The sequence below is a fragment of the Leptodactylus fuscus genome, chromosome 1 (genome assembly GCF_031893055.1).
Source record: "Leptodactylus fuscus isolate aLepFus1 chromosome 1, aLepFus1.hap2, whole genome shotgun sequence".
In the NCBI taxonomy this organism is placed as follows: domain Eukaryota; kingdom Metazoa; phylum Chordata; class Amphibia; order Anura; family Leptodactylidae; genus Leptodactylus; species Leptodactylus fuscus.
Window position 1 is genome coordinate 194,175,025 of NC_134265.1, and position 27,263 is coordinate 194,202,287.

A 27,263-nucleotide genomic window follows, 5' to 3' on the forward strand; every position below is an offset into this window, starting at 1 on the left:
CTAAAACTCCTAGAGAGTGGAATAGGAGGAAGAACGTATGACATCATCAAGAACTCCTACACCGGAAAACAGTGCAGTGTGAAGGTGAATGGGAAAAGGACAGCATACTTCCAACAGCCCTGAGGGGTCAGACAGGGCTGTAGCCTGAGTCCAACGCTCTTAAACATCTACATCAATGAACAGGCTGCAGCCCTAGAGGCCTCACCAACACCAGGCCTCACCCTGCATGATTGCAAGGTGAAGTTCCTGCTGTATACCGGCGACCTCCTGCTTCTGTTCCCCACCAAGAAAGACCTCCAAGACAGCATGGCAGTACTGGAAAAATTCAGCACCACATGGTCACTACCCATCAACCACAAGACCAAAGTCATGGTACTTCACAAGCAGGGCTATAATAAAGCCTCCATTCCACACTTCATACTAAATGGCTCCACACTGGAGAGGACCAGCAGCTACACCTACCTGGGGCTGGAGCTCAACCAATCAGGAAGCTTCAAAGCAGCAATAGAAACCCTGAAAGGAAAAGCCTGCAGAACTTTCTATGCCATCAGAAGACAACTATACCACCTCAAACCACCAGTGAGGGTCTGGCTGAAGATATTTGACGCAGTCATCGCTCCAATCCTTCTCTATGGCAGTGAGGTTTGGGCCCAGCCACCTACCCAAACCAGTCAAAATGGGACTCTAGCCCAACAGAGACCTTCCACTTAGAGTTCTGCAAGTACCTCCTCCATGTCCATCGCAGTACCTCCAACATGGGATGCTGGGCAGAGCTAGGCAGGCTTCCACTATGGCTCACCATGCAGAAGAGGGCACTATCATTTGTAAGCCGATGGCTGGTCAGGTAATGGAGGAGGTGTACATCTCACCCAGACTACTAAAGTGGGTGAGTCAGAAAACTCCAGAAAGAACATTTCTCAGCAGATAACTATTGTCTGCTGAAGGTTATTTCAAAGTTCCAGTTACTGGGCTAGATTTTTAGGAATGGCAGGTAGGTTGGTAGTAGGACCTGTCATTCCACCCCCACCCCCCTCCAGTCCACACTTTGCTGCTGAGTCGCTGCCGGAACATCCCCAGAGAGCCTCCTCATCAAGGAGGCTTAAGAAGTCAGCTCCAGCAGCAGATTTAGGCAGAGCTTGGCTGGAGTGCCAAACAGAGAGGTCATTTTTTGGAGCTGTGTCCTGAATTATTCAACTGGCTTTTGATTTCTGCTACTATAGGTGAGGTAACCTAGTCTATGTTCAGTTAGAGCCTAGCTGGGCAGGTATTTATTTTTGTATTGTTTTCCTTTTGTTGCTGCACCATTTTGTTTTGAGTGAAAATAAACTCTACCTTTGTTTGGACTAAAGAAACTGGACTTTTGTGTCTATGCCACCCCACCTAGCGACCCCAGACCCTGACACATTCTGGACACACATACAGGACAGCAACCCCAGCTCTTACCACCACCAAGCCTGGCTGAGCCACAGAGCCCTGTGGAGATCGCTGCCTAATACGTGTCCAGCTGTCACCAAATGAGGGGAAGATGAAACCCATGGACTGTTATACCCCCTAATCACCCATTCACCCCCGGACATTTCTGTCCCCCCCAATTACCCACTCCCACATATCCCAACACCCTGCCCGCCATACAAACCATTCCCTCTGGCACCAATAAAGCTCTTCCCACTTGCATTAATCTGATTGGATGTTGTGAAAAGGAAATTCTACATCCTACTGGAGAAGAGGAGTCGACTGTGGAGATTGATGCCCAATAGGCGTCCACCTGCCACCAACTAAGAGGAAGATGATACACAGACAGACCCTGAGCCGGTACAGACTGAGCGCCCACAACCTGGAGATGGAGACGGGGCGACACAGGCAGACGTACAAGCCACGGGAGAATAGACTGTGCCAGCACTGTAACCAGGGGGCCCTAGAAGATGAGGCCCATTTCTTGCTACACTGCACCAAATACTCGCTGTGAGGGCCATCTACTACCAAAGACTCTCTGTCCACATCCCAGACTTAATATCTGCAGACGAGAAGAGGAAACTCTACATCCTACTGGGAGAAGAAGAGGCCACTGTGGAGATCGCTGCCCAATACGTGTCCAGCTGTCACCATACAAGAGGAAGATGAGACTCCACAGACTGTTATACCCCAAACCACCACCCCCATCCCCCCATATAGCAGTCACAAACTAAGAGGAAGATGAGACTCCACGGACTGTTATACCCCAAATCACCCCCCCCCACACACCCACCCCACCTCCCCATATAGCGGCCACCAACTAAGAGGAAGATGAGACTCCACGGACTGTTATACCCCAAACCACCCACCCCACCTCCCCATATAGCGGCCACCAACTAAGAGGAAGATGAGACTCCACGGACTGTTATACCCCAAACCACCCACCCCACCTCCCCATATAGCGGCCACCAACCAAGAGGAAGATGAGACTCCACGGACTGTTATACCCCAAACCACCCACCCCACCATATAGCGGCCACCAACTAAGAGGAAGATGAGACTCCACGGACTGTTATACCCCAAATCAACCCCGCCCCCCCATACTCTCCCCCTTGACTCCAACTCCCCACACACACACACACACACACTTTACTAGCTTTGGCAATGCCAAATATCTATTCGGAAGTGCCAATAAAGCTTGTTTGATTTGATTATACCCCAAAGACTATTATACCCCAAATCACCCCCCCCCATACCCATCATTCTCCCCCCCCAACCCCAACTCCCCCCCTCCCCACTTTATTTGCTTTGGCAATGCCAAATATCTATTTGGACGTGCCAAGCTTCTTTGATTTGATTTGTTCTCAATCACTCGTAATCATATAAAGTGACTGTTGACCAGACGAACTCTCCTTTCTAAAAGTAATTTGAGGTTTATGACCCAGGACTTTTTGAAGATCACCATCACCCAACAGGACCCTTCAATGTCACTCAAAGATCTGTGTCACTTTCAGATGTGCCTCATCACAGGTGCCAATGATCCACATGGTTTATCACCCTCTTGGGCTTTTTTTCCCTTTGTTTTTTGAGGAGTCTTAAGTTACAATTACTAGTGAGAGCAAGTTTATAGCCATCCCTTTCGATGCCATTTCGATAACCTTTTTACTCAAATCTTATTTTAAGGGTGACTATCATTGCCCCCAGCTACTTTAAACTGCTCTCATAGTGCTGTTGATGCTGTTAGAAGAATAAAAACCATACCTTTCTATGTTATGTTTCAGAGCCCCAGGCAGATGTAGAAAAATCACTTTTATTCTATATTCAGATGAGTATCTTGGAGCACAGGGGGAGTTTTAGTCTAATACTGAACCCTGCTGCATCATTACTAAACACATCTATCATGCATTCACCTCATTCACCTGGGCAATTGGGGGGGGGGGGAACAACTCACTACTTTGCTTTTTCTACTCATCCCTGGGCCTCTGAAACATAAAAGTATGATTTTTATTCTGCTAACAGCATCTAAAGTACTATGGGAGCCACTTAAAGTGGTTGGGGGAAATGATAGTCTTCCTTTAACTCCTTCCTGACATCCGCCCTAATACTACTGTGGAAGCCGGGTGTTTAACTAATGCGGCTGCCCGGGAGTTGGGCAGCCTCCATAGCTGCCGGGTGTCTACTGTTTTACACAGTAGACACTCAGCGCTGATGCCCCCGGGCGGTGCTCTCACCGATCGGAGGCATTAACCCCTCCGGTACCTCGTCGCATGGGCGCCGCCATTTTGGCACTTTGCCGGTGATCGCCGGCGCCTGGAGCATGCTCCAGGGCCGATGTCACATTGGCATGACAGCCGGAAGCCTTGTAAAGGCTCCCCAGCCAGTCTGCAGTGATTTTTTTTTTGCAGGCAGCCTGCAAAAGAAATGATGATTTTTTGCAAAGTATTGAAATGCATTAGCATTGTAATGCATTGCATTAGTGATCAGACACCCTGAGGTTCAAGACCCCTAGAGGGTCTAATAAATGCAAAAAAATAAACAAAAATTTAAAAAAAGTAAAAAATAAAAATAAATTTTTTTTTTAAAAGTATTAAAAACTCAAATCACCCCGCCTTTCCCAAGAACACATATAAAAGTAGTTAAACACTGTGAAACACATACATGTTAGGTATCCCTGTGTCCAAAAACGCCCGCTCTACAAAGCTATAAAAATATTTTTCCTGTACGGTAAACACCGAAGTGGGGAAAAAAGTCAAACCGCCATTTTTTCACGGTTTTGCCTCTGATAAAAATTTAAATAAAAAATTATCAAAGCAATACCAATTCCCCAAAATGGTATAACTAAAAAGTACACCCGACCCTGCAAAAAAAGACGCCCTATGCATCCCCGTACACGGAAGTATAAAAAAAGTTACGGGTGTCAGAATATGGAGACTTTTAGAAAAAAAAGATTTGGCACAGTTTTGGATTTTTGTTAAGGGGTTAAAATGTAAATATAACCATATAAATTTTGTATCTCCAGAATCGTAAAAACAAAGCCCATAAGAAAATCGCACAAATGCACTTTTTCTTCAAATTCCCCCCATTCTGAATTTTTTTGCAGCTTCCCAGTACATTGTACAATGGTAGCATCACGAAGAAAATTTTGTCCCGCAAACATTAAGACCTCATATGGCTCAGAGCGGAGAAATAAAAAAAAGTTATGGGGTTTGGAAGGAGGGGAGTCCAAAACGAAAAACAAAAATCAAAAAATGCCGTTGGTGGGAAAGGGTTAAAGAGAAAAAAATCTGCAACAAAAAGAGCAGCTTCTCTGCAACGTTTGGCTTCAGCCTAATAGGGATGATTTCTGACATATCTATTTTAGTAAATACTTGTACAACCAGATTTTACCCAAAACTCTATACAATCCTAGGAGAATTAATAGATGGATGATTCAAATAGGAAATTAAAGCTAGAGATGCATGTTCAGTTTTTATTGCTTTTTTTTTGGTGTGGACTCTGCTGCATTTTTTGGTGCCAAAGCCGGAGTGGAATGAACAGGAAGGAAGTGTAAGCTTCCTTTATATTTCACATTCCTTTTGAAGCTACTCTTGGTTATGGCTCAAAAAGCAGCATCAGAATCTGCAACAAAATTGAACATGTGTCTTCAGCCTCAGGGACAGTCTGACACTGACAACATTTATTGAACAATGTAGAGACACTATTCTTGGACAAAGTCTATTTAAAGTTCCAGGAGGAATACCATAGAAATAAAAGATAAACAGGTGCAACAAAACATGCTTCAGAATTGTAAAATCCAATAATATAGTAAATCAGATATGTAGCCATAGCTGACAAGTCCACTTTAAGAAGTCACTAAGATGACAAAACTGTAACACTAGATTCACCCAAAGTCTTATTTTGATATCAGATACAGCTACAGTAGAAGTAGCACTACTTATCTGACATCTTTATTCTATCAGAAAGGCAACAAGGGAAGTAGGTATGCCATATAATAATACTCTAGTCTGTCATGTATTATCATTTATGATCACCCCTGCCCTGCCAAAACTTACAATGACCTATACAAATAGAATTCACCCGTTCACATATTAGGACAAAGCATTGTGTAATGTAAATATGTTGGAGTATTTGTGTCCTTCGCAACCAGTAACAGATGATGACAGGCAGCCAGCAATTTCTCAAGTTCATGAGCTGATGCATAAAAGAAATGTGATGGATTCTGCTAACTACCCCCTAAGACTCCTAATGAGGCTAATAAACCAAAATTCCTCTCCCCGCTGGGACCCCCACATATTTCTCGGATAGATCTTTCCAAGAGGACTCCAAGAGAGCTGTGGAATGCCCAGGACACAGTGTGGCATGTGGAGCTGGAGACACCAGACTGGCCCTGATATGTTAATAAAATTATACTCAATTTACTGCTGGCCTAAGATAGTAATGCATGGATACAAATTACAACCAGTTTGTTTTGGAGTCCTGTAGGAAACATTCATTGCTGAAGTTTCAGCAGATCAGTGAAAGGCAAGTCTGATTTTTCAGAATGAAGAGATGCTTCTTAAGAAAGTCTAATAACTAAATAACTTCAAAGAGCTTCTAAAACCAAATGAATGGACATCAGCAAAAGCTACACAATTGGGTTGCATTAACAATACTGTACTGTATATGGTCTTAATCTGAGTCTACCTAGTGAAATTGGAAGATACTCTGTGGCACTATTCTCTATCAGACATTTACAGTATGCGGTCATTTTATACAACAGATCACTCCAAGGGCCTGAGAAGCTAAATCTTCTTTCTATCTCTAAATTTGATAATAACTGGAGCTGTGAGATACCAATTTTATTGACAGAGTAGATAAGAGACACAAGCTTCCAAGAAGCCTAAAAAAGATACCTAAGCTATCTAGAAAGCCTTGAAGGGTAATTTAATGAGCCAAAAACAAAAGTTAGCAAACAGCTACAATTTAGATCAAAAGCTTGATATCAACATAGAAAAGTCTTTATACTGCATATGCATTGTATATCGTACATACACTCCAAACTGCAGTCAACTGTTTACAGAATAGGTACCGTATATACTCGAATATAAGCAGACCCAAATTTAAGCCGAGGCCCCTAATTTTACCACAAAAAACTGGGAAAACTTATTGACTCGAGTATAAGTCTGAGGGGGGGGAAGAGTGCAGCAGCTACTGGAAAATTTCAAAAATTAAAATGGTCGGAGTTTTTGAGTGCAGTGGGTGCTGGGAAAGGGGAGGGGGTGTTTTGGTTGTCTGTCTGCCCCTTCCCTGAGCTTGAGGACTGAGTTTTTTTTCCCCCCACTGGCTGAATATAGGGTATCTGCAGTGCTCCTATTAACCCCTTCCCGACGGAACTGGAGCACTGCAGATCCCCTATATTCAGTAGACCGGGCACTTTCAGACACAGGGATACAAATGTGTATGTGTTTCACAGTTATGTTCTACTTTTATATGTATTCTAGGGAAAGGAGGGATTTAGAACTTTTATTTATTTTTTATTATATTTTTTTTAAAGCTTTTTTTCACTATTTTATGGGAGATTCTATACATTACTATTGCAGCTGGTCATAGACCCCCCTCCCAAAAAAAAAAAATAAAAAAATATTTTTTTTTGTATGACTCGAGTATAAGCCGAGGAGGGCTTTTTCAGTATAAAAATTGTGCTGACAAATTCGGCTTATACTCGAGTATATACAGTATATTGTGATTTTGTAAAGTGTTGGAAGCAACCCCCTTCCAGAGGTGTGAGCTTGGTGTGCGAAAACAGGAATGCTCCTGTGTTTCTACAGGCCTTGCATCACAAATGCCATCAGTGAAGGCAGTTACTACTGAAGCTATCTCAAGTAAAATGCCCCCATGATACCATGTCCAGCAATTCTCTGCATGCTTATTCCAGCTACAATTTAGAAAAAAAAGAACACAGTGAAAGCTGCTAGGTCAGTCCTTGGGTAATTGGGATAATGAAAGGCGGTTTGGATGCTTGTACATTACAGCTCATATTGGTATAGTCATGATCACTAGCAATGGTGAAAAATGCTGTGAGTTGGCTGCTGTATTTCCCTGGTCTGGGAGGCCAAAGGTTCCAAGAAGGATGTACCACTCACAGAGCAGAGATGAAGAAGACAAAGGACGTGGAGTTATGCCCAATTGCTCTTACAAAGGACAGTGTTGCAACTGAATCCAAGGCTGATGTACCAGAAGGTAACCTTTCAGCATGTGAGGAAACTGGTATCTGGAGGCAGACAGCCCAAGCTACAGTTGCAGTAACTGACGTACCTTCATAACTTACTTGACCCAATGTACCACAAAGTGCAGTCACCTGAAGAGGTGATGACAGAATTACACGTCATTCCTCCTCAAGAAGGAGCTGAAGATTGTTGGATTTCCAGGGAAGACCACAACACAAAGTCATTGGACACTAGGTTGAGGAGAAGTGAACACAAGAGAACGGAGGCATCTGCACAGACTAGAACTATGTGAAGTATGCCCAACTCTTATGAAAAAGAGCATCAACATGATCCTTATGGGTTTAAGAGGACTCATCCTGTACAGCTTTCTAAGAAAGTTACACCAGCTTGAGGTGCCATGTTTATGGTTTGAAGAAACAGTGTCCTTTTCCAGGAGGTAGCTGTGTTAGTGAGGACTGAGAAATAGGGGTCTTGAGACCGGTGACAAGTTGCCAGATCTGGAAAAAGACAATGGTCCAACGGACAGTAGGGGGATCAGAAGAGTAGTGCCAGTGTCATGGTGTAGTGGTGACTTAAGTCAGCGCCAGTATCTCAATTGTAGTGGCCTATTTGGTTCCTATAACAGGCACTTAAAAAGTGCTCTTATTGTATTTTGTGTTGCACTGTGTGCTTTTTCTGTTCGCAGGGCGGGTGTTCGCCTTGTAACTTGTAATTGTTTTTTCTTTTCTTATTGTTTAAAAAAATTTTCAATAAAAATTTGAGTTATAAAAAAAAAAAAAAGTGCTCTTCTTGCAGGTCAAGCATAAGCTGGAACAGTTTGTCTAAGTTAGCTAGCCTATAGGATAGAAAAAGGTTTCATCTGATGTGAGTGGATAGACTTCACACTTATCTGCATGCGTTTGTCTACTATACATTGTACTTTTGTGCGCTTTTTGGTGCAACAATGTGAGTCACAGCATCTGCAAAAGTAGGGTTCTTGCCCATTACAATTTTGCGCTTCAAACTACCCTTATTTTAAAATATTGTGCTCCGTTTTGATGTATTTTCTAAATGCTGCAGAGCAGCTAAATGACCCTTGGTTTTCAAACATGACTCACCACTGAAGCTTTTTTTTTTGTCTGTCACTATGAACTGCTTGGAATACATTGCAAAAAAAGTTCTCTCATGGTTAAAAGAACTTTGACATATACACTCACCGGCCACTTTATTAGGTACACCTGTCCAACTGCTCGTTAACGCTTAATTTCTAATCAGCCAATCACATGGCGGCACTCAGTGCATTTAGGCATGTAGACATGGTCAAGACAATCTCCTGCAGTTCAAACCGAGCATCAGTATGGGGAAGAAAGGTGATTTGAGTGCCTTTGAACGTGGCATGGTTGTTGGTGCCAGAAGGGCTGGTCTGAGTATTTCAGAAACTGCTGATCTACTGGGATTTTCACGCACAACCATCTCTAGGGTTTACAGAGAATGGTCCGAAAAAGAAAAAACATCCAGTGAGCAGCAGTTCTGTGGGCGGAAATGCGTTGTTGATGCCAGAGGTCAGAGGAGAATGGCCAGACTGGTTCGAGCTGATAGAAAGGCAACAGTGACTCAAATAGCCACCCGTTACAACCAAGGTAGCCAGAAGAGCATCTCTGAACGCACAGTACGTCGAACTTTGAGGCAGATGGGCTACAGCAGCAGAAGACCACACCGGGTGCCACTCCTTTCAGCTAAGAACAGGAAACTGAGGCTACAATTTGCACAAGCTCATCGAAATTGGACAATTGAAGATTGGAAAAACGTTGCCTGGTCTGATGAGTCTCGATTTCTGCTGCGACATTCGGATGGCAGGGTCAGAATTTGGCGTGAACAACATGAAAGCATGGATCCATCCTGCCTTGTATCAACGGTTCAGGCTGGTGGTGGTGGTGTCATGGTGTGGGGAATATTTTCTTGGCACTCTTTGGGCCCCTTGGTACCAATTGAGTATCGTTGCAACGCCAAAGCCTACCTGAGTATTGTTGCTGACCATGTCCATCCCTTTATGACCACAATGTACCCAACATCTGATGGCTACTTTCAGCAGGATAATGCGCCATGTCATAAAGCTGGAATCATCTCAGACTGGTTTCTTGAACATGACAATGAGTTCACTGTACTCCAATGGCCTCCACAGTCACCAGATCTCAATCCAATAGAGCATCTTTGGGATGTGGTGGAACGGGAGATTCACATCATGGATGTGCAGCCGACAAATCTGCGGCAACTGTGTGATGCCATCATGTCAATATGGACCAAAATCTCTGAGGAATGCTTCCAGCACCTTGTTGAATCTATGCCACAAAGAATTGAGGCAGTTCTGAAGGCAAAAGGGGGTCCAACCCGTTACTAGCATGGTGTACCTAATAAAGTGGCCGGTGAGAGTAGATTTGTGACTGTTACATGATGCCCATTGCTATTGGATAAACCAGTATTTTTGACACCGTGTACTTTTAATCCCTAACACAATGTTTTCTTAATGTCAGCTTCCTGGGGTTAAATTAAGCAATACTAGTTTACATCCAAATAAAACAAACTGTGTCCTCCGAGCTGGTCACATGCAAGAGAATTCCAAGACAAGTTGAATGTGACCCAATTGTATCCAGATGTGAGAAGCCAAGCAGACCTCTCGGAAGTTGTAAAAGTAGCTCCCACCAGAGCAGATCACTCACCCTAGTCCTTCCAAAATGCATATTAAAGGTCTTTCACCCAGCAGGGGATCCAGACCCTCTCTGACAAGAGGGTCTGAAGAATGAGTTCTCTCCCCTTGGACACGATTCAGTGAATTCTCCAAATACCAGCATTTGTAAACACTTACAGCAACTCAATGTGCTCTTATTTGTAATGTTATGTTGTTGGAATATGCACACCGGAAGATGCTAACAATTCTGAAATAAGCAAGTTACTTTAAACGCAGTTAAAGATTACTTAAAATCATATTAACGAGGACCTTTCACCATCTCCAGCTCTTTACACCAATTAATATGTGCTGTTCCACTGAACAGTTGGATTTTTTTTTCTCTAGCCTTCACATTCCCAAGTAATCAATGCTGTTAGTTTTGATGCCTGATATGCTATTTAGGCTCTGTACTGTCAGGTGAGTGGTGTCAGAAAAGTGCAGAAAAGGAGTGTGATTCTGAGCTCTGACATTGGCTGCCTCTGACTGGAGATCTGAATCATATCCCCCCCCCCACACACACACACACACACACACCTGACATTGCCCTTCTGACACTACAGAGATTAAACAGCACATCAGGCATCAAAATTAACTGCATTGATTGTTCAGGAATGGTCTACAAAACTAGAGAAAAAAATTCCAACTTTGCTGGAATCAATGGAACAGTACCTATAACAGTTGCTAAGCACTGGGGTTGGTGGAAGTGGTGCATCATAAACAGCTGTACCTCCCAAAATTTAAGGGTTGGGGGTAAGCGCTCCCAAAGTTGGATTAAAAACCACTCTACCATGTACAGAATATTTAGATACAAGGTTAAGGCAGGGCACTGAATTTGTGCTCTACATGTAGAAAAGGCTTGATGAAACTGTAAAGACACGTCCTACATTACCTGTTCCAAACTCTCAATGTTTGCTTGGAATCCTGAAAGTAGAGACAGTTCCAGAACAGCCATGTTAGAAGCACCAGAATGAAGCCATCTGGATAATAGAGAATCAAACACAGTAAAAATCAGTAGCAGAGGTGACCTATTCAACTTTCTATGTGTACATGATGTATCAAAACAAAAAATCACAGGATTATTTAAAAACAAATTGGGGGGCTGAGGGTGGCATGAAATGCTACTCATCTACCCCCAGTCCTTCGTTTTGGCGGAGATTCCTAGGTCCCTCCTGTCCACGAACTGACTGAGCCAGAAGTTCCCTTAATATGACCCCAAAGCAGCTAACCAACAGTGTTATAGTGGAATACCAATATCCAATAATACATGCACACGTCACCTCAACTTTTTTCAAATAATCCCTTCAGTATAAAAAAGCATTTAATAATTTACCATTGTTTCTATTTGTATAACTACTCACTTATTTTATTTGACTTCAGCCACAGGATAAATAAATAAGGATAAAGAAAAAGGTGTCCAGGACTCCTCCAAATAGTTGAAAACATTGACATTTATTCTAAAATTATTTAAAAAAAAAAAAGCACATTTGCAGTTACCCAGTCTTCTGTTCTGATGTTCCAGTGATGATATGTCTGATGAACCAGGACCTCCGCAGCTATGACATATCCAACTACATACATGTAGTTGGATATGCTGAGGTCAGTAACTGAATGTAGCGGCCTTGTGGAGGACGAGATAAATCATCAAAGGAGCATCGGAACAAAAAAATCAGCAATGGGGAGAGTTGATGGGACGAGGGACACATAACTATGGCTACTTTTGTTATTTTAACATCCTCCTGCCTTCTGTTACTTGTCTGGCCTGGAAAATCCTCTTAACCCATTGAGAACACAGCAATTATACGTTTTTCTGTTTTCGCATTCTGAACAATGTATTGGAATTTAAAAAAAGTCTATTTTGGAGGAATTGGAAAAAAAATACCATAATTCTGCCATTTTCTTTTTTCAGGCTTTATTTTTATAGTGTTCGCCGTGTGTACAAAATTAAGTTACGCTTACCTTAATTACATTACGCTTTAATTTGTGGGTTGATACAATCACAGTGACCGAATTTATTCAGTTTTTTTTTTTTTGTTTTAATACCTTTACAAAAATTCTAAACTTTGAATAATAAAAAAAAATTTGGCAGTCACCAACAGGGCAACATGCAGTTTTTATACCATAATAGAGAATGTGTGATGTCTTGTTCCATTTTTTAGGGAAGCAATTAGGGAGGGATTAGTGTTTTTGTATTTTGGTCTGGGCATTTTTTGGTACTTAGGGATGCCTAGTATGTTCATTTTTACTTTTATTTATTTATTTACATTTATTGGTGATCGAGGGAAAGGGGAGTAATTAGCCTTTAAAATTTTATTAAAAATTTTACCTTTTTTAGCTCCCTTTTGGGGCTTGAACCTGCGATCTTTAGATTGCTTGTGCTATAGACTACAATACTACTATATTGCAAGCTATGGCAAATTCTCTATTTAAATGGTCATTAACTTTTCAGACAACTTATATTCAATTCATAGAATACCTCATTCTGAACATACAGCCATGGCAGTAAGTGTTGGCAACCCTGGAATTTTTGCATAAAATAGGGTATTTCTCCCAGAAAATTGTTGCAATTTCATGTGTTTTTATCCAAAATCCTTTGGCAATTTTCAGATTTCTTAATGTCTTGCACACAAGACACCCAGTGCCAATGGCAGCAAAACAACCCCAAAACATCTTTAACCCTCCAACATATTTGACTGTTGGTACGTTTTTGTTTTTTTTTTGTAGCCATCGTTCCATTTTCAGTAAACAGTAAATTGACATGCTTTACCAAAAAGCTCTATTTTGGTCCCATCTGTTCACAAGAGGTTTTCCCAGAAGGATTTTGGCTTACAGACATTTTTGCAAACTGCACTCTTTTGATGTCTCTGTGTCACCAGTGGGGTCTTCCTGGGTCTCCTGCCACAGCGTTTCATTTAATTTATATGTCGAAGGATAGTTTTTGTTCTGACACTTATGCACCCTGAGCCTACAGGATCGCTTACATTTCTTTCAAACCTCATTGGGGCTGCTTATCCACCATCCGGACTGTCCTGCGTTGCAACGTTTCATAATTTTTTTTCTCTTCCATCCACGTCCAGGGAGATTAGCTACAGTGTTATGGGTTGTAAACTTCTTGATTATGTTGCGCATTGTGAAAAACGGAACATCAAGATCTCTGGAGATGGACTTGTGAAACAAAATTGTGGAAAAATATCAACAATCTCAAGGTTACAAGTCCGCAGACGGTCCTATTTGCTTCTTTCTGTTCCCCAAGCTTAGTGTGGCACACACAGACGCACAATGCAAAGATTGAGTCAACTTCTCTCTTTTTCATCTGGTTTCAGGTGTGATTTTTATATTGCCCACACCTGTTACTTCCCACAGGTGAGTTTAAACGAGCATCACATGCTTGAAACAAAGTTATTTATCCACAATCTTGAAAAGGTGCCGACAATTTTGTCTGACACATTTTGAAGTTTTGTGTAAAATCATGTCCAATTTGCCTATTTTCTCTATTTTTTGGAGTTGTTCCAATACACACAAAGTAAAAAAACAAAAAAAAAAAAACAAGTGTATAACAAGACATGTGTAATTTAAATAATTTTCTGGGAGAAATACTTTCTTTTCTGGAAAAATATCTGGTAATTGCAAATCACTCTAAGGGTGCATTCACACTACTAATACGCTGCCTGATTCTGAACGTTAAAACACGTTCAGAATCAGCGCGTATAAAGCACATCCCATTCATTTCAATGGGAGCCGGCATACGAGCGCTCCCCATTGAAATTAATGGGCTGCTTTTTACTCTACAAGCGCTCCCATTGAAGTGAATGGGAAGTGCTCGCGTGTACGACTCGCCGTGTGAAGGGGCCCGGTGCTCGGCTCAGTCCGAGCCGTACACGCGAGCGCTTCCCATTCACTTCAATGGGAGTGCTCGTAGAGTAAAAAGCAGCCCATTCATTTCAATGGGGAGCGCTCGTATGCCAGCTCCCATTGAAATGAATCGGATGTGCTTTATACGTGCTGATTCTGAACGTGTTTTAATGTTCAGAATCAGTCACCGTATCCGTAGTGTGAATGCACCCTAATAAAAAGAAAAAAAAAATCTGATGTTTTTCAGCCTAAAATGGTTTTGAAAGTCCTGCCACTAGGGGGCTCCTATATAATCAATATAATCCTTGGTGCAGAGATGGGAATGTAATAAGTGGTCAGGTCCAATGGCTCCTTCACATAATCTCAGCAAAGGCAGTGATCTCCTTTTAGTTCCGGGTAAGCTGGCTCTCTTCTCTAAACATAGTGAGGTATTTTTTTATCAGCTCTGTGTCTGTAATAACAGAGCAGGAAAAAGACATGCAAATTCATTAAAGAATAACTAAACTTTCATACAACTTTTGATTTCTGGCAGTATTTGTGTCATTAATAGATTTTGTAATATACTTTATTACCAAAGGCATTATTTAGTATATACAGCGCATTGCATATATAAGACCTGTCCAGATAGTGCCAAAGCATCAGCAGGAAAATATATAATGTGTAGACAATAGAGATGAGCGAGAAGTGAAATATTCGATATTTGTTTTGAGTAGTCCCTCAATATTCGACCGAATATCGAATCACATTATAGTCTATGGGGAAAAAAATGCTTGTTTCAGGGGAAACTACAATTCGACTAAGGAGAGTCACCAAGTCCACAATGACACCCCAGGAAATGATGCCAACACCTCTGGAATGCAACTGGGACAACAGGGGAAGCATGTCTGGGGGCATCTAACACGCCCAAGTCACAGTTTTACCCCACTATCACAGCCTATCAACTAGACACTTTACAAACTCAATAGAACCTCTATGAAAGTTGAAAAATACTTGGAAACCTTCTTTCCTCCACAATAGTATGGACAGAAACACAAATTTAAAGCTAAAGAAACATTAGCATGAACCCCTTTAAATCACTTTGCCCATGACAACCACAGATGGTATAGGCAATTGAAAATCCAACAGCCCCCACCCTTAACTGTCATTGTGGGTGTGTGTGTGTGTGTGTGTGTGTGTGTGTGTGTGTGTGTGTGTGTGTGTGTGATGTGGTGAGACCTCCAAAAATGAGATTGAGATCTCCAAAGAGATTGAGGCTTTTGGGGTTACTTCAGCCTTTTACCAGCAGTGTTTAGGCCCTTTAAGTGAGTTGCGCCTTGCACCAGCAGAGTTTTTTGCCCTTTGGGTGAGTTGAGCCTTGCAGCAGCAGAGTGTTAGCCCCTTTAAAATTGTTAGCCCCTAAAACGGTGGTTCCAGAACCATCACTCTCATTGTGTGGGATTGATGCAGTGGATTGGACTGAGGACCCAGACATTGACCTTGATTGTGATTGGGAAATTGATAACATTTTGGCATGAAGTCCTGGGGGTAACTTTTATTTCGAGGACCGCAAAGGTGGAGAATTGGCTGCAACCACTACTATCGGTAATGGTCCTCTAATATCGGACTCTACATTACCTCTACAGGGTTCTGATCAGGTGTTAATTGTCCAAACATGCTCCAGTACTTTAGATGTAGATCAGAAACCGCTTTCCCTTCCGACACCAGATTTAACCAAGCTTCATCATCATCATCATCATCATCATCATCATCATCATCATCATCATCATCCTGCTGAGATGGAGCCACTAAAGGAAACCTTGCCTTCCAAGGCATGTTCTGGAGCTGTGACTGAGCCAAATCTATACACAGAGTCGTTTGGAACTGAACAAAATTCAAAGTATCAAAAGACTTTAGAGACTTTTGAAAGTAATGGGTCTGTCAGCCTTGTGAACTCCTCATTCTGGATCCCAACTCCAAATGCTGCAGCACAAGCAACCAGCAGTCAGACTAAGGGTGTGTTCACACATCAGTATGCCATCCGTCAGTTTGAATTCAGTTTCACACTTTAAAATGGATAGCGTTTTCTATTACCATCAAAAGGTGTCAGTATACAATCAGTATGTGCATCAGGCTGTTTTAATGTGTGAAACTGAATTCAAACGGATGGCATACTGATGTGTGAACATACCCTAAGATTGTCTCTTCTTCAAGTAAGACACAAGATTCTTTGGAATCAGAACAGGAAAACCCAGGGATTGCCATTGCAGCAGTGCCTAGGCCATCTTTCAGAGCAGTTCATTCAGAGATTGAATTGGAGAAAAATAAGAACATTTACTGTGATTGAGCCTTCATGCACATTAGTGGGCATGGACAACCTAACATAGAAGATCCTCATGCTGAGCTGGCCTCATTACTGAACAAGATCAACCAGGATAATCAGGGCTGGAAACAGCCATCAGATCTTACCGAAAGGAATCACCCTCGGTTTGGAAAGAAGCCATCTAAACGTTGCACCTTTAATTGAGTTGAGCATTGCACCAGCAGAATGTTAGGCCCTTTGGGTCAGTTGAGCCTTTAACCAGCAGAATGTTAGGCCCTTTGGGTGAGTTGAGCCTCTAACCAGCTTAGTTTTTGGCCCTTTGGGTGGATTGAGCCTCTAACCAGCATAGTTTTTGGCCCTTGAGGTGAGTTGAGCCTTTATACAACAGAGTTTTTGGCCCTTTGGGTGAGTTGAGCCTTTAACCAGCAGAGATTTAGTTTTTGGCCCTTTGAGTGAATTGAGCCTTTAACCAGCAGAGATTTGTTGGCCCTTGAGGTGAGTTGAGCCTTTATACAGCAGAGTTTTTGGCCCTTTGGGTGAGTTGAGCCTTTAACCAGCAGAGATTTAGTTTTTGGCCCTTTGAGTGAATTGAGCCTTTAACCAGCAGAGATTTGTTGGCCCTTGAGGTGAGTTGAGCCTTTATACAGCAGAGTTTTTGGCCCTTTGGATGAGTTGAGCCTTTAACCAGCAGAGATTTAGTTTTTGGCCCTTTGGGTGAACTGAGCCTTGTAGCAGCAGATATTTAGTTTTTGGCCCTTTGGGTGAACTAAGCTTTGTAGAAGAAGATTTAGTTTTTGGCCCTTTGGGTGGATTGAGCCTTAACCAGCATAGTTTTTGGCTCTTTGGGTGAATTATGCCTTTAAACAGCATAGTTTTAGTTTTTGGTTCTTGGGATGAATTGAGGATTGTAGGAGCCTAATATTATGCTCTATGGATGAATAGAGCCTTGTCGGATCATAATATTAAGCCCTTAAGGTGAGCCTTAATGGGGTGATTTTAAATTTTGTTTTTCAACTATGATGGTGGAGGTGGAGGAGGAACTGAAGAGCTGGAGCACACACATCCAACTTCATGTTGGGGTGCTTGACACTTGTGGACATGCAAATCATGGGTCAATCCATTGGCTGTTCATTTTGATCAGTGTCAGCCAGTCAGCACTGTCAGCTGACAGACAGCTGCGCTTATCAGTGATGATGCCACCTGCTGCGCTGAAGACCCTTTCCGATAGAACGCTGGCGGCAGGGCAGGACAGCACCTCCAAGGCGTAAAGCGCAAGTTCCAGCCACAAGTTCAACTTTGACACCCAATAAGTATAAGGCGTAGAGGGATCGGAGAGGTTAGGGCTGTGGTCGGCCAGGTATTCCCGCAACATGTGCCTATACTTGTCCCTCATGGTGACACTAGGCCGCTCAGTGGTGGTAGTTTGGTGAGGGGGTGCCATTAAGGTGTCCTACACCTTGTAGAGTGTGACCCTGGTGGGTGTGGACCGGATGGCAGTTGTTAGCCTCTTGGAGGAACTGTCCTCTCTGCCACTAACGAGAGTTGATTGAAACATTTCCATCATATTTTGCACAAGTTGCTTGTGTCAATCATGAATGCAATTGGCCCTCCCCTCTACCGGAATGAAAGACCATATATTATTTTTATTTGCTCTCCAGGATTTTGACAATGCGTTTGTCACTGGAAAAGCAGCCCAACATGAAGACAGCCATGTGTGCCAGAGTGTTAGTTGGCATGACTTCACTGCCCCCACCGGAAGGGTCACTGTCACACCCCATCCGCGCTGAAGTAATGGGACGCACTGAACTTCCCCGCTAACCTCGTGTGTGACAATGATCTCATCTGCCACTTCCTCCTCCTCTGTCATTACAGGCCGAGAAGCTGACAGGATTGTGCTCTGCTGGGATGGGTCTGCTCCTATCCCCGACTCCTCAGCGTGCAATGCGTTATCCCTGATGGCGATGAGGAATTCTCGCATCACACACAAGAGCGGGATGTTTATGCTCACTAGCATGTTGTCACTCCTGGTGGACTCCTCAAAGACACATAGGATCTCACATAAGTCTGCCATCCATGGCCACTCATGGTGCAGAAACTGCAGGAGTTGACTTTGAGGAACCCTTGGGTTTTGGAGATGGTACTCCATCAAGGGTCTCTGCTGCTCACACACCCTGCTCAACATGTGGAATGTCGAGTTCCAGCGTGTGGGGACGTCGTACAACAGCCGGTGTTCGGGCAGATGTAAGCGTTGCTGGAGGATTCGGAGGCTAGCAGCGGCTACTGTCGACTTATGAAAGTGGGCGCACAAGCGCCACACTTTCACCAGTAGCTCATGAATGTTGGGGTACGTTTTTAAAACCATTGCACCACTAACTTGAAAACGTGGGCCAGGCATGTAACGTGTTGGAGGCTGGCAAGCTCCAGAGCTGCTACCAGGTTCCAGCCGTTATCGCACACGACCATGCTTGGGCCCAGGTGCAATGGCGCAAACCACATCTCATCAAGGATGGCATCCCTCACCTCGGAGGCAGTGTGCTGTCTGTCCCCCAAGCTGATGAGCTTTAGCACGGCCTGCTGACATCTCCCCACACCAGTGCTGCAGCATTTCCAGCTAGCAGCTGGGGATGATGTTACGGCCGAGGAGGAGGGGGAGGGTGGTTCTGAAACCCTGCCAGGAATCTTGGACGGAGAGAGGAGGTAGGCCGCCACAGTTTGCGACCCGGTCCCAGCCTCCACTACATTCACCCAGTGTGCTGTGAGTGATACGTAGCGTCCCTGTCCACATGCACTTGTCCACGCATCGGTGGTCAAGTGGACCTTAGTGCAAAGTGCGGAACTAAGGGCACGCCTGATGTTCCGTGACACGTGCTGGTGCAAAGCAGGGACGGCACACTGGGAAAAGTAGTGACGGCTAGGGACGACATAGCGACGTGCCGCAGCTGTCATCAGGTCACGGACGACCTGAGTCTCCACAAGCCTGAACGGCAACATCTCCAGGGTCAGCAGTTTGGAGATGTGCCCATTTAAAGCTTGGGCATATGGGTGGGTTGCGCTATATTTTTGCCTGCACTCAAATGCCTGGGAGATGGTGGGTTGCAGGGAAGAGGCGCATGATGGTGTAGGAGAAGGAGCTGAGGCAGAAAAAGGGGAGGATGAGGGTGAAGTCCCCAAAGTGACAGAGGCATATGTGGAGGTGTCCTGGCTGGTGGTCTGGACTGCAGCGACAGCACTAGACACAGTGGAAGAGGCAGTGGTGGCAACTCCGGACGACAATTGTCCTGCGTTTGCTCTCTCTGACTGAGCCCAGTGCTTGCCTTCCAAATGACGGTGCAAGCCTGAGGTGGTAAAATTTGACTAAATTTGTCCTCCGCGCATACATTGAAAAAACTCCACACCATCAAGGAACGTGGCCTGGATGGGGGAGTTTTTCTCCAGTGGCTAGGACAGGGAACATCTTTGGCCTTGCTGGGTCTGCCCTGGCTTCTGTGAAGCAGCTGACCTCTGCTTCTGGACATGCCTCTGCCTGTAGCCACCTTTTATGGTGCTGCGCTTGTCTCCAGATCTACGCTGCTTTCCCCGCTAGACATCACCCCTGTCCAGGTGGGGTCGGTGGCCTCGTCGTCCACCACCTCCTCTTCCAATTCCTCAATCTGCTCCTCCCCCTGCACACCACACATGACAACAGCCTGCCTAGATGGCAAGTGTGTTTCGTCATCATCACTGATGACGGGTTGCGGGGCCACAACCACAAAATCGCCAGGAGATGGTGGATGCTCCAGTTTTTGGGCATCAGGATACACAAAGTCGTCTGTCACCTCCTGGGATTCGGGAAGTGGTTTAACAGAGTGCGAGAGGGCAAAAGGACCCGAAAATAGCTCCTGGGAGGGGGCAAAGGTGGGATGATTCTGCTGGGAAGATTGGGCATGTTGGGCGGAAGGAGGGGCAGACTCTTGGCTAGGAAGACGACTGGAGGTAGTGGCTGACTGGCTGGTGGAAAAGCTGCTGGAAGAGTTATCCGCTAGCCACTGCAACACCTGTTCCTGGTGCTCAGGCCTGGTCAATGTTGTACTCTACACCCTGCTTAATGTAGACATCAAGCCAGGGATTGGGGAGAAGCGCAATGCTGGCTGCCCCTCACCAGTAGCCATTGGATGCGCTGTAGCTTGACCGCAACCTTGCTCCCCAACTGCATTTCCATGCCCCCGGCCTAGTTCCCGTCCCTTTGCACTAGCCTTGCGCATTTTGAGATGTATACAAATGTTAAATTTTTTTTTTTTTGTATACACAGAGGGTAGGTATATTGGGACTATATACTGCTGCATATACTAGTATGACAGCATACAGGAGTGAGTGAGTTGACAAACTGATGGATTATATACAAATTTATGTTTTTTTGTATACAGAGGGTAGATATATTGGGCCTATATACTGCCGTGTATACCGGATGACAGTATACAGCTTTCTTATCACCCCTATGGGACAGGTATACAGAGTATATCACTGGTGGAGAATTTGAGCCCTAAAAAGGGCTTTTGTAAAATTTTAGGAGCTTAGTGTATATACTAGTGGTGTATATACACTGGTGAAGAAGTTTAGCTCCGAAAAGAGCTGTTGGTTTTAATTTTTCCTGCCTATCCAAACCTAAATCCTCTCTAGCCCTCAGCACGCCTCTCCCTATCTAACTCCAAACCGCAAATGACACGAATATGGCTGACACTATTCTTATAAATCGAAGGTCTCCTGATTTCGCCAGCCAATGACTTTTACCATTTTTTTTTTTTCGACGCCTACGTTTTCCTACTTCCTGTCCCACCTTCCCTGCACAGTTATTGGTGCAAAAAAAAACGCAAGATAAGGTGTGGAGGGGATTCAAATTTTCATTGTGTTTACCGCATGGTATTCGATTGGAATGGAATATTTCGAATAGCCTGATATTCAATCGAATACCTACTCGATCGAATGGTATTCGCTCGTCTCTAGTAGACAATTGGATGACCATTTTTGCACACTCATGAGGCTCATGGGAAGTGCCCACCCCTTTGCTATGAGTGAACTGCAGATCGAAAGGAAAGCAAAATGGGTAAAGTAAAAAAAGAATAAATTAACACTTTTGAAGGGTCAGACATGAACAGGAAGAATCTGCATGATCTGTAAGTTCAATCAAAAACTCAGGTGCCCTTCAACTATGGCAGTCAGGCTCCAATAGCTACATTACTAAAGCAGGCCTGGGAGCCTTCAGAAGGCTGAGTAATAGGATGGCACCCATGATTGAGCCGGGGAGAACCACCCCATTACCAAACAAACTGAAAGGGAAAATACTCAGAATTCATGATCAAATGCAACACCAAGTCCCTGTTATGACTAAGGTCTCTGCTCCTGAGCAGATATAGTCAAACTCCCTACATCTGCCACAATAATAAAGCACACGTAGCAGAGCGGTTATTGGTATGGTCATAGGAAGATTTTTGCAAGCAGGGAAAAAAAAAAAAGTCACTGAATCTGTATTCATAATGAAATTGTTTTCCAAGCTAGTTTTGGAGCCAGATTTCATTTTATGAGCTGTTTTTGGAACACATTTTGGAGTTATGACTGTTCCAGTGATGGCATGTCTAATGAACCGGGACCTCTGCAGCTAGGACGTATCCAACTACATGCATGTAACTGCTGAGACCAGTGACTGAATGGCTTTATGGAGGACAAGGTATATTATCAAAGGTGCACTGGAACAAAAGTTCACAGTCTGAGGCGATGGAACCAAGAACGTATGAGATTCCCTACTTAAAGAAAAGAGGTGATACTTTTTTCAGCTAACAAGAAATTAAAAATGCTCAGAAGAAGAAAAAAAAAAGATTGCAGATTTGGAGGCAGTTTTTGGAGCAGATGGAGACAGAGAACCTCTCAAAATCTACTTAAAAATAACTGTGTTAGTATATTGGCTAAACATTATTATAGCATAGGAAGTTATGTTTACAAAGGTTAAGTTTCATTAACATAAAACAGAAAAATGTATGTAGATATGAATCCCACTGTTTATCTTAAAGGGGCTCTATCGTTGAGAAAAGTCATTTTAACTAAGCACATCCTTGCATAGCCTTTATAAAGGTTATTCCACACCTACCTTTTAAATGTAAACATACCTCCCAACTTTTGAAAAACGGAAAGAGGGACAGAATGGGTGGTAAATTTAGCTCCGTCCACTTTTACGTTGACTCCGCTTATTCTCATTTATTTTTTCATGTGCCCCCACAAAGTATAATCCTCCTACAGTCACCAGTACATTATATGTCCCCATATTATAATGTTCCCTTCCAACTTCCCCACAGTATTAAGTCCCTCTGCTAGTGCCCCAGTTTAAACTGGCGGAAACTAGAGGGGGCATGAAACTGGTGCAGCTGAAGGGGGACATTAAACAGTGGGGGTAGTTGGAGGGGGGCAATAAATTAATGGCACCTGGAGCGGGACATGACACTGGGGGCAAGTAGAGGCAAACCGATCCCCCTCCAGCTACTCCCATTGTTTAATGTCCCCTTCCAGTTATCCTCATTTTAATGTCCCTCTTAATCTCCCCCCAGTTTAATTGTCACTTTCATCTGTCCCCAGTTTAATATTCCCCAAGTCTGCCCCCAGTTTAACCTCTCCCCTTTTGTTTGCCCTCATTTTAATGTCCCCCCTCCATCTCTGCCCCTAGTTTCATGTCCCCCTCCATCTCTGCCCCTAGTTTCATGTCCCCCCTCCATCTCTGCCCCTAGTTTCATGTCCCCCCTCCATCTCTGCCCCTAGTTTCATGTCCCCCCTCCATCTCTGCCCCTAGTTTCATGTCCCCCCTCCATCTCTGCCCCTAATATCATGTCCCCCCGCCATTTCTGTGCCCAGTATAATGTTCCCCTTCCATCTCCAGTAGGTTACTGTTCATAACATAAAAACATTGATATTCATCTTTTGCCTCAATCCCCTGCCGTTCTGTCTTCAGTCTGTCTGTTCTGCTTCAGCCCTGAGCTCATCACATCACATCACTGACGTCATCACATCGTGCCCGGAGCGGAGCTCAGCATTGAAGCCAGAGCTGTGGGCAGCCAGCTCCTGCATCCTTCAGGACTGTTTTCAACTCATCTGCATCCTCCGGACACAGATGAGTTGAAACCGGGTAATACATCCCACCGACCGAGACTGCGGGACATGACCCTGAATCCAGGACTGTCCCTCAAAATCTGGGACGATTGGGACGTATGTGTAAATCGCCTCAGTGGTTTTTGAATGAGCCTGTTTTTATTCATATGCTAATTAGCCTCTTGGTGCACCCCGGAAGTCTCATCGTGCACCCTCTGCTATTCTTTCCTATGTATGTGTACGGCACAGGCTGCTGCTGCTGACTTCCTGCTTCCTGTTTGCACACAGAGATAGGAAAGAATAGCAGAGAGGAGGCTGCTGGGAACTTCCTGTGCTGGCTGGAATAAAAACAGGCTCATTCAAAAAGCCACTTAGGCAATTTACATACAAAACGTACGTGTGGAATAGAATTTCTAAAGGCTATGCATGTATGTGCTTAGTTAAAAATGACTTTTCCCAATGATAGAGCCTCTTTAATTTATACAGATTTACATGCAGACAAACCTTGTGCAGGCCTCCAAGGTCACTTGGTATTCCTCACGGTCCTGATGTGAGCCAGGGTCGTCATCATCATCAGAAAGTGCTCTCTCTCTGAGAAGTGTCTCTGGACCCCCAGCTTGTCTCCTATCCCTTTTCGGCTTTGGCTCTTTCAGATGGACTAGAAGCATGAATGCTGGTTTGGTAACAGGGTCCGGAACATTGTAATGAACATCAATCTGTAAAGATTTACATAACCTAAATATAATTCAAATATTTTCACACAATAAAATAAGTAACATGCTAAAATAAAGCAAAAAATTTACTGTAAACAGTACGCCAGGATATGTGAAAAATGGATATTCTTCCCGGTTATTTAGAAAGGGATTCATGCATATTACACAGCAAGTGGTTTCATGGCGGAATCCACGTCATAATTTGCCCCCTCACAATGGTGGTCTATGGAGACCACAAGTCTTCTTTCTTCCACTAGTGGCAACATGCAAAAAAGAAGCGAGCTGCCTTTTCTCCAGGCAGAATCCGCGGCTGATGCACCGGCATCCCGTCGCAGCCGCAACGGAATATGCACATGCGGAATTGCGTGTGAACTTTGTCTTACTGTGCTACTGTGTAAGTTCTTCTGAAATGTTGCTGATATGAATAACAGATTTTGGATGCCTCACATGATATTGTAAAGATTGGTACCTTTTATTCTGACAAATATCCTATATATTTAAAGTATACTAGTCAGTCCATTAAAAACATGAACTTGTAACTGTGAGGCTTCCTATTGTGTACTAAAAGGTTTGGGAGCATATATCGTAGTTGTTTTTTCCCAAAAAAATGTCTTGAAGATTTTGTGGCATTTCCTTTACTTACAGACTTGCTGTGGCTACTTGGATGCCAATGCTGAATAGAAACCCCACTCTGTATCCTTCATGTCAGCTTTATGAGCTTACCTTTACAAAGACCCAGCCAGTCTCCTGTAATATGTGTTGTCTCTGTTCTGCTACAGATAAATTATACATAACACACAGTAGATGGCAAATTACAAGAAGTGAGACCTCCATATTGTGTGGGACTTGAAGAATTCTTATAGTGCTAAGACATCACAGTAAATAAAATAGTTCACAATTTTGATATTAATTTAGATAAGTTTGCTGCAACAACCATGACCATTTACACTAGTGTAGAACTGCACAAGCCGCCATAATGAAATATAACCATTTCATTCTCCTGGTATCTTTGGTGCTCTCACACAAATTCCTTTACACATACCTGTGATCAGATACGCTCAGTGGAAGGGTTTGTACTATACAGTGGGAAAGTTACAGGTAATTAAAATCTCTTCCTGTGGCATCTCTATCAGCCAAACCTCTTGTAGAAACTACTGCAGACAAAAGTTAAGAAAGTTGCCCATTGATTAGAATTCATTGTCTGCATTAATGTTTACAGGAGAGTCCATCACACCTTTGATCCAAAACAACCCCAATTGGTTTATCTGAGGCCACAATCATAGGAACACTGATGTGTTTTGTGGAGACACTATCCTTAGTCATAGCATACATAACAGATATACAGAATGGTTTAAATAGTATCAATGTAACAATACAAAGCATTATAGGTTTTGTTTGCTGCGCCATAGGATGATTTTACCTGCATTAGGCAACAGCCTTCTCCTTTTGCACTGACAAATAAACCAGTTGGAATGGTGGGAATCTGAAAACAAAACAGAAAATAACACATTGGTAACAGAATAATAAGAAATAAATAAATGCATCGTTCAGAACATACTATAGAAACCTGTAAGAAAGCGCTGTTATGCTCATTGCTCATTGGTCCTCAGGAGCCGGTTTCCCAGGACTTCTGCTGCTCGTCAATTCATAGGATAGGTCACCAATAAATGTCACAGAAAACCTGTTTAATTGCTAACTCCAGAGTCTGATTTTCAGAGACACTTCTCATTAACTGGTCACCCAGGCCGGCATTCGTGTGAGAGGAGTGGGGTAAACTGGGCAATCGCACAGGGCTCCATAGAGGTCCCTGGCAGTGGCATATTTTTCCTACTGTGGGAAATAAAGATTGGGAGAAAAGAACACCCTTAACAACATTCCCCCTCCTCTTCACAAGCAGCGGCTTACCAATCAGATCAGAGTGTGAGGGAGGGAGTCTGCTACCATGTACAGCTTTTACTTCTGCCAGACTTAGAGCTGCTGCTGAGTTTTCTCTGCTAAATGTAAGTGTTTTTGATGTAAAATATGCATATATATATATGTAACATGTACATTTGTTTACAGTATAATCTATATTGTGAGTATTGCATGTTTGTATAGAGGTATATTTGTGATTATATATGGTATATAAATGTATATGTGTGAGCATATAGTGTATGGTATATGAATGTATTTGTGTAAGTGTATACAGTATATGAATGACAAATCAATAATTCAGTATGTGTAACCAGCATTTGAGGACATATATCAATTTTTGCATTGCTGTCTTCTGAGAGGCATAGCATTTTTATTTTTCGGTCAACAGAGTTGGTCGAGGACTTATTTTTTGCGGAGCAAACCGTGCAAACCGTGCTTTTTATTGACACTGTTTTGAGGAACTTTTTTTTTTTTTTTTTTTTTTTTTTAAAGAGGCTCTATCACTGGATTTTCACAATTTTAGATAAACACATGCCTGAATAGCCTTTAAAAAGGCTATTCAAGTCCTGCTAATCGTTTGTTAAAAGACCCCTCCTGTTTTAATTAATTACCTTTTAAACGTATATGTAAATGAGCCCCTCCATGCACTGGGGCGTTCCCGTGCACCCCTCACGCCATACTCTGTTCATGTCCTCCTCTGTGGTTCTTCTATGTAAGTCCCTCCTCCTGCTTTCGATTCACAGCCTCTAACTGTCTCCTCACTGCTTCTGGAAAAGGACCTGTGATGACATCACTACTGCTCTGTGATTGGCTTGTCCCTGTGATGACGTCACTACAAGGTCTTTCGACGTCTTCTAAATAGTGATCTATACAGAGCAGGGGCAGCAGCTCCCTGTGTCTATCATAGATCTCCATGTGCACAGTAAATCTATGATATGATAGACACAGGGAGCTGCAGCCCCTGTTCTGTATACATCACTACTTAGAAGACGACTAAGGACTTTGCAATGATGTCATCA

General features: G+C 43.3%; 1 protein-coding gene across 1 annotated transcript in view; it reads right to left on the minus strand.

The window, feature by feature from the left end:
* Positions 1–27,263, minus strand: part of CPAMD8 (C3 and PZP like alpha-2-macroglobulin domain containing 8) — a 125,777-nt gene that overhangs the window by 19,371 nt on the left and 79,143 nt on the right. The window contains exons 34-36 of the mRNA XM_075281044.1: positions 25,751–25,813; positions 24,122–24,333; positions 11,252–11,339 (exon numbers count right to left, since the gene is read on the minus strand). Of these exons, the coding sequence (XP_075137145.1) occupies positions 11,252–11,339; positions 24,122–24,333; positions 25,751–25,813 (363 nt within the window). The remainder of the gene's footprint in view (positions 1–11,251; positions 11,340–24,121; positions 24,334–25,750; positions 25,814–27,263) is intronic.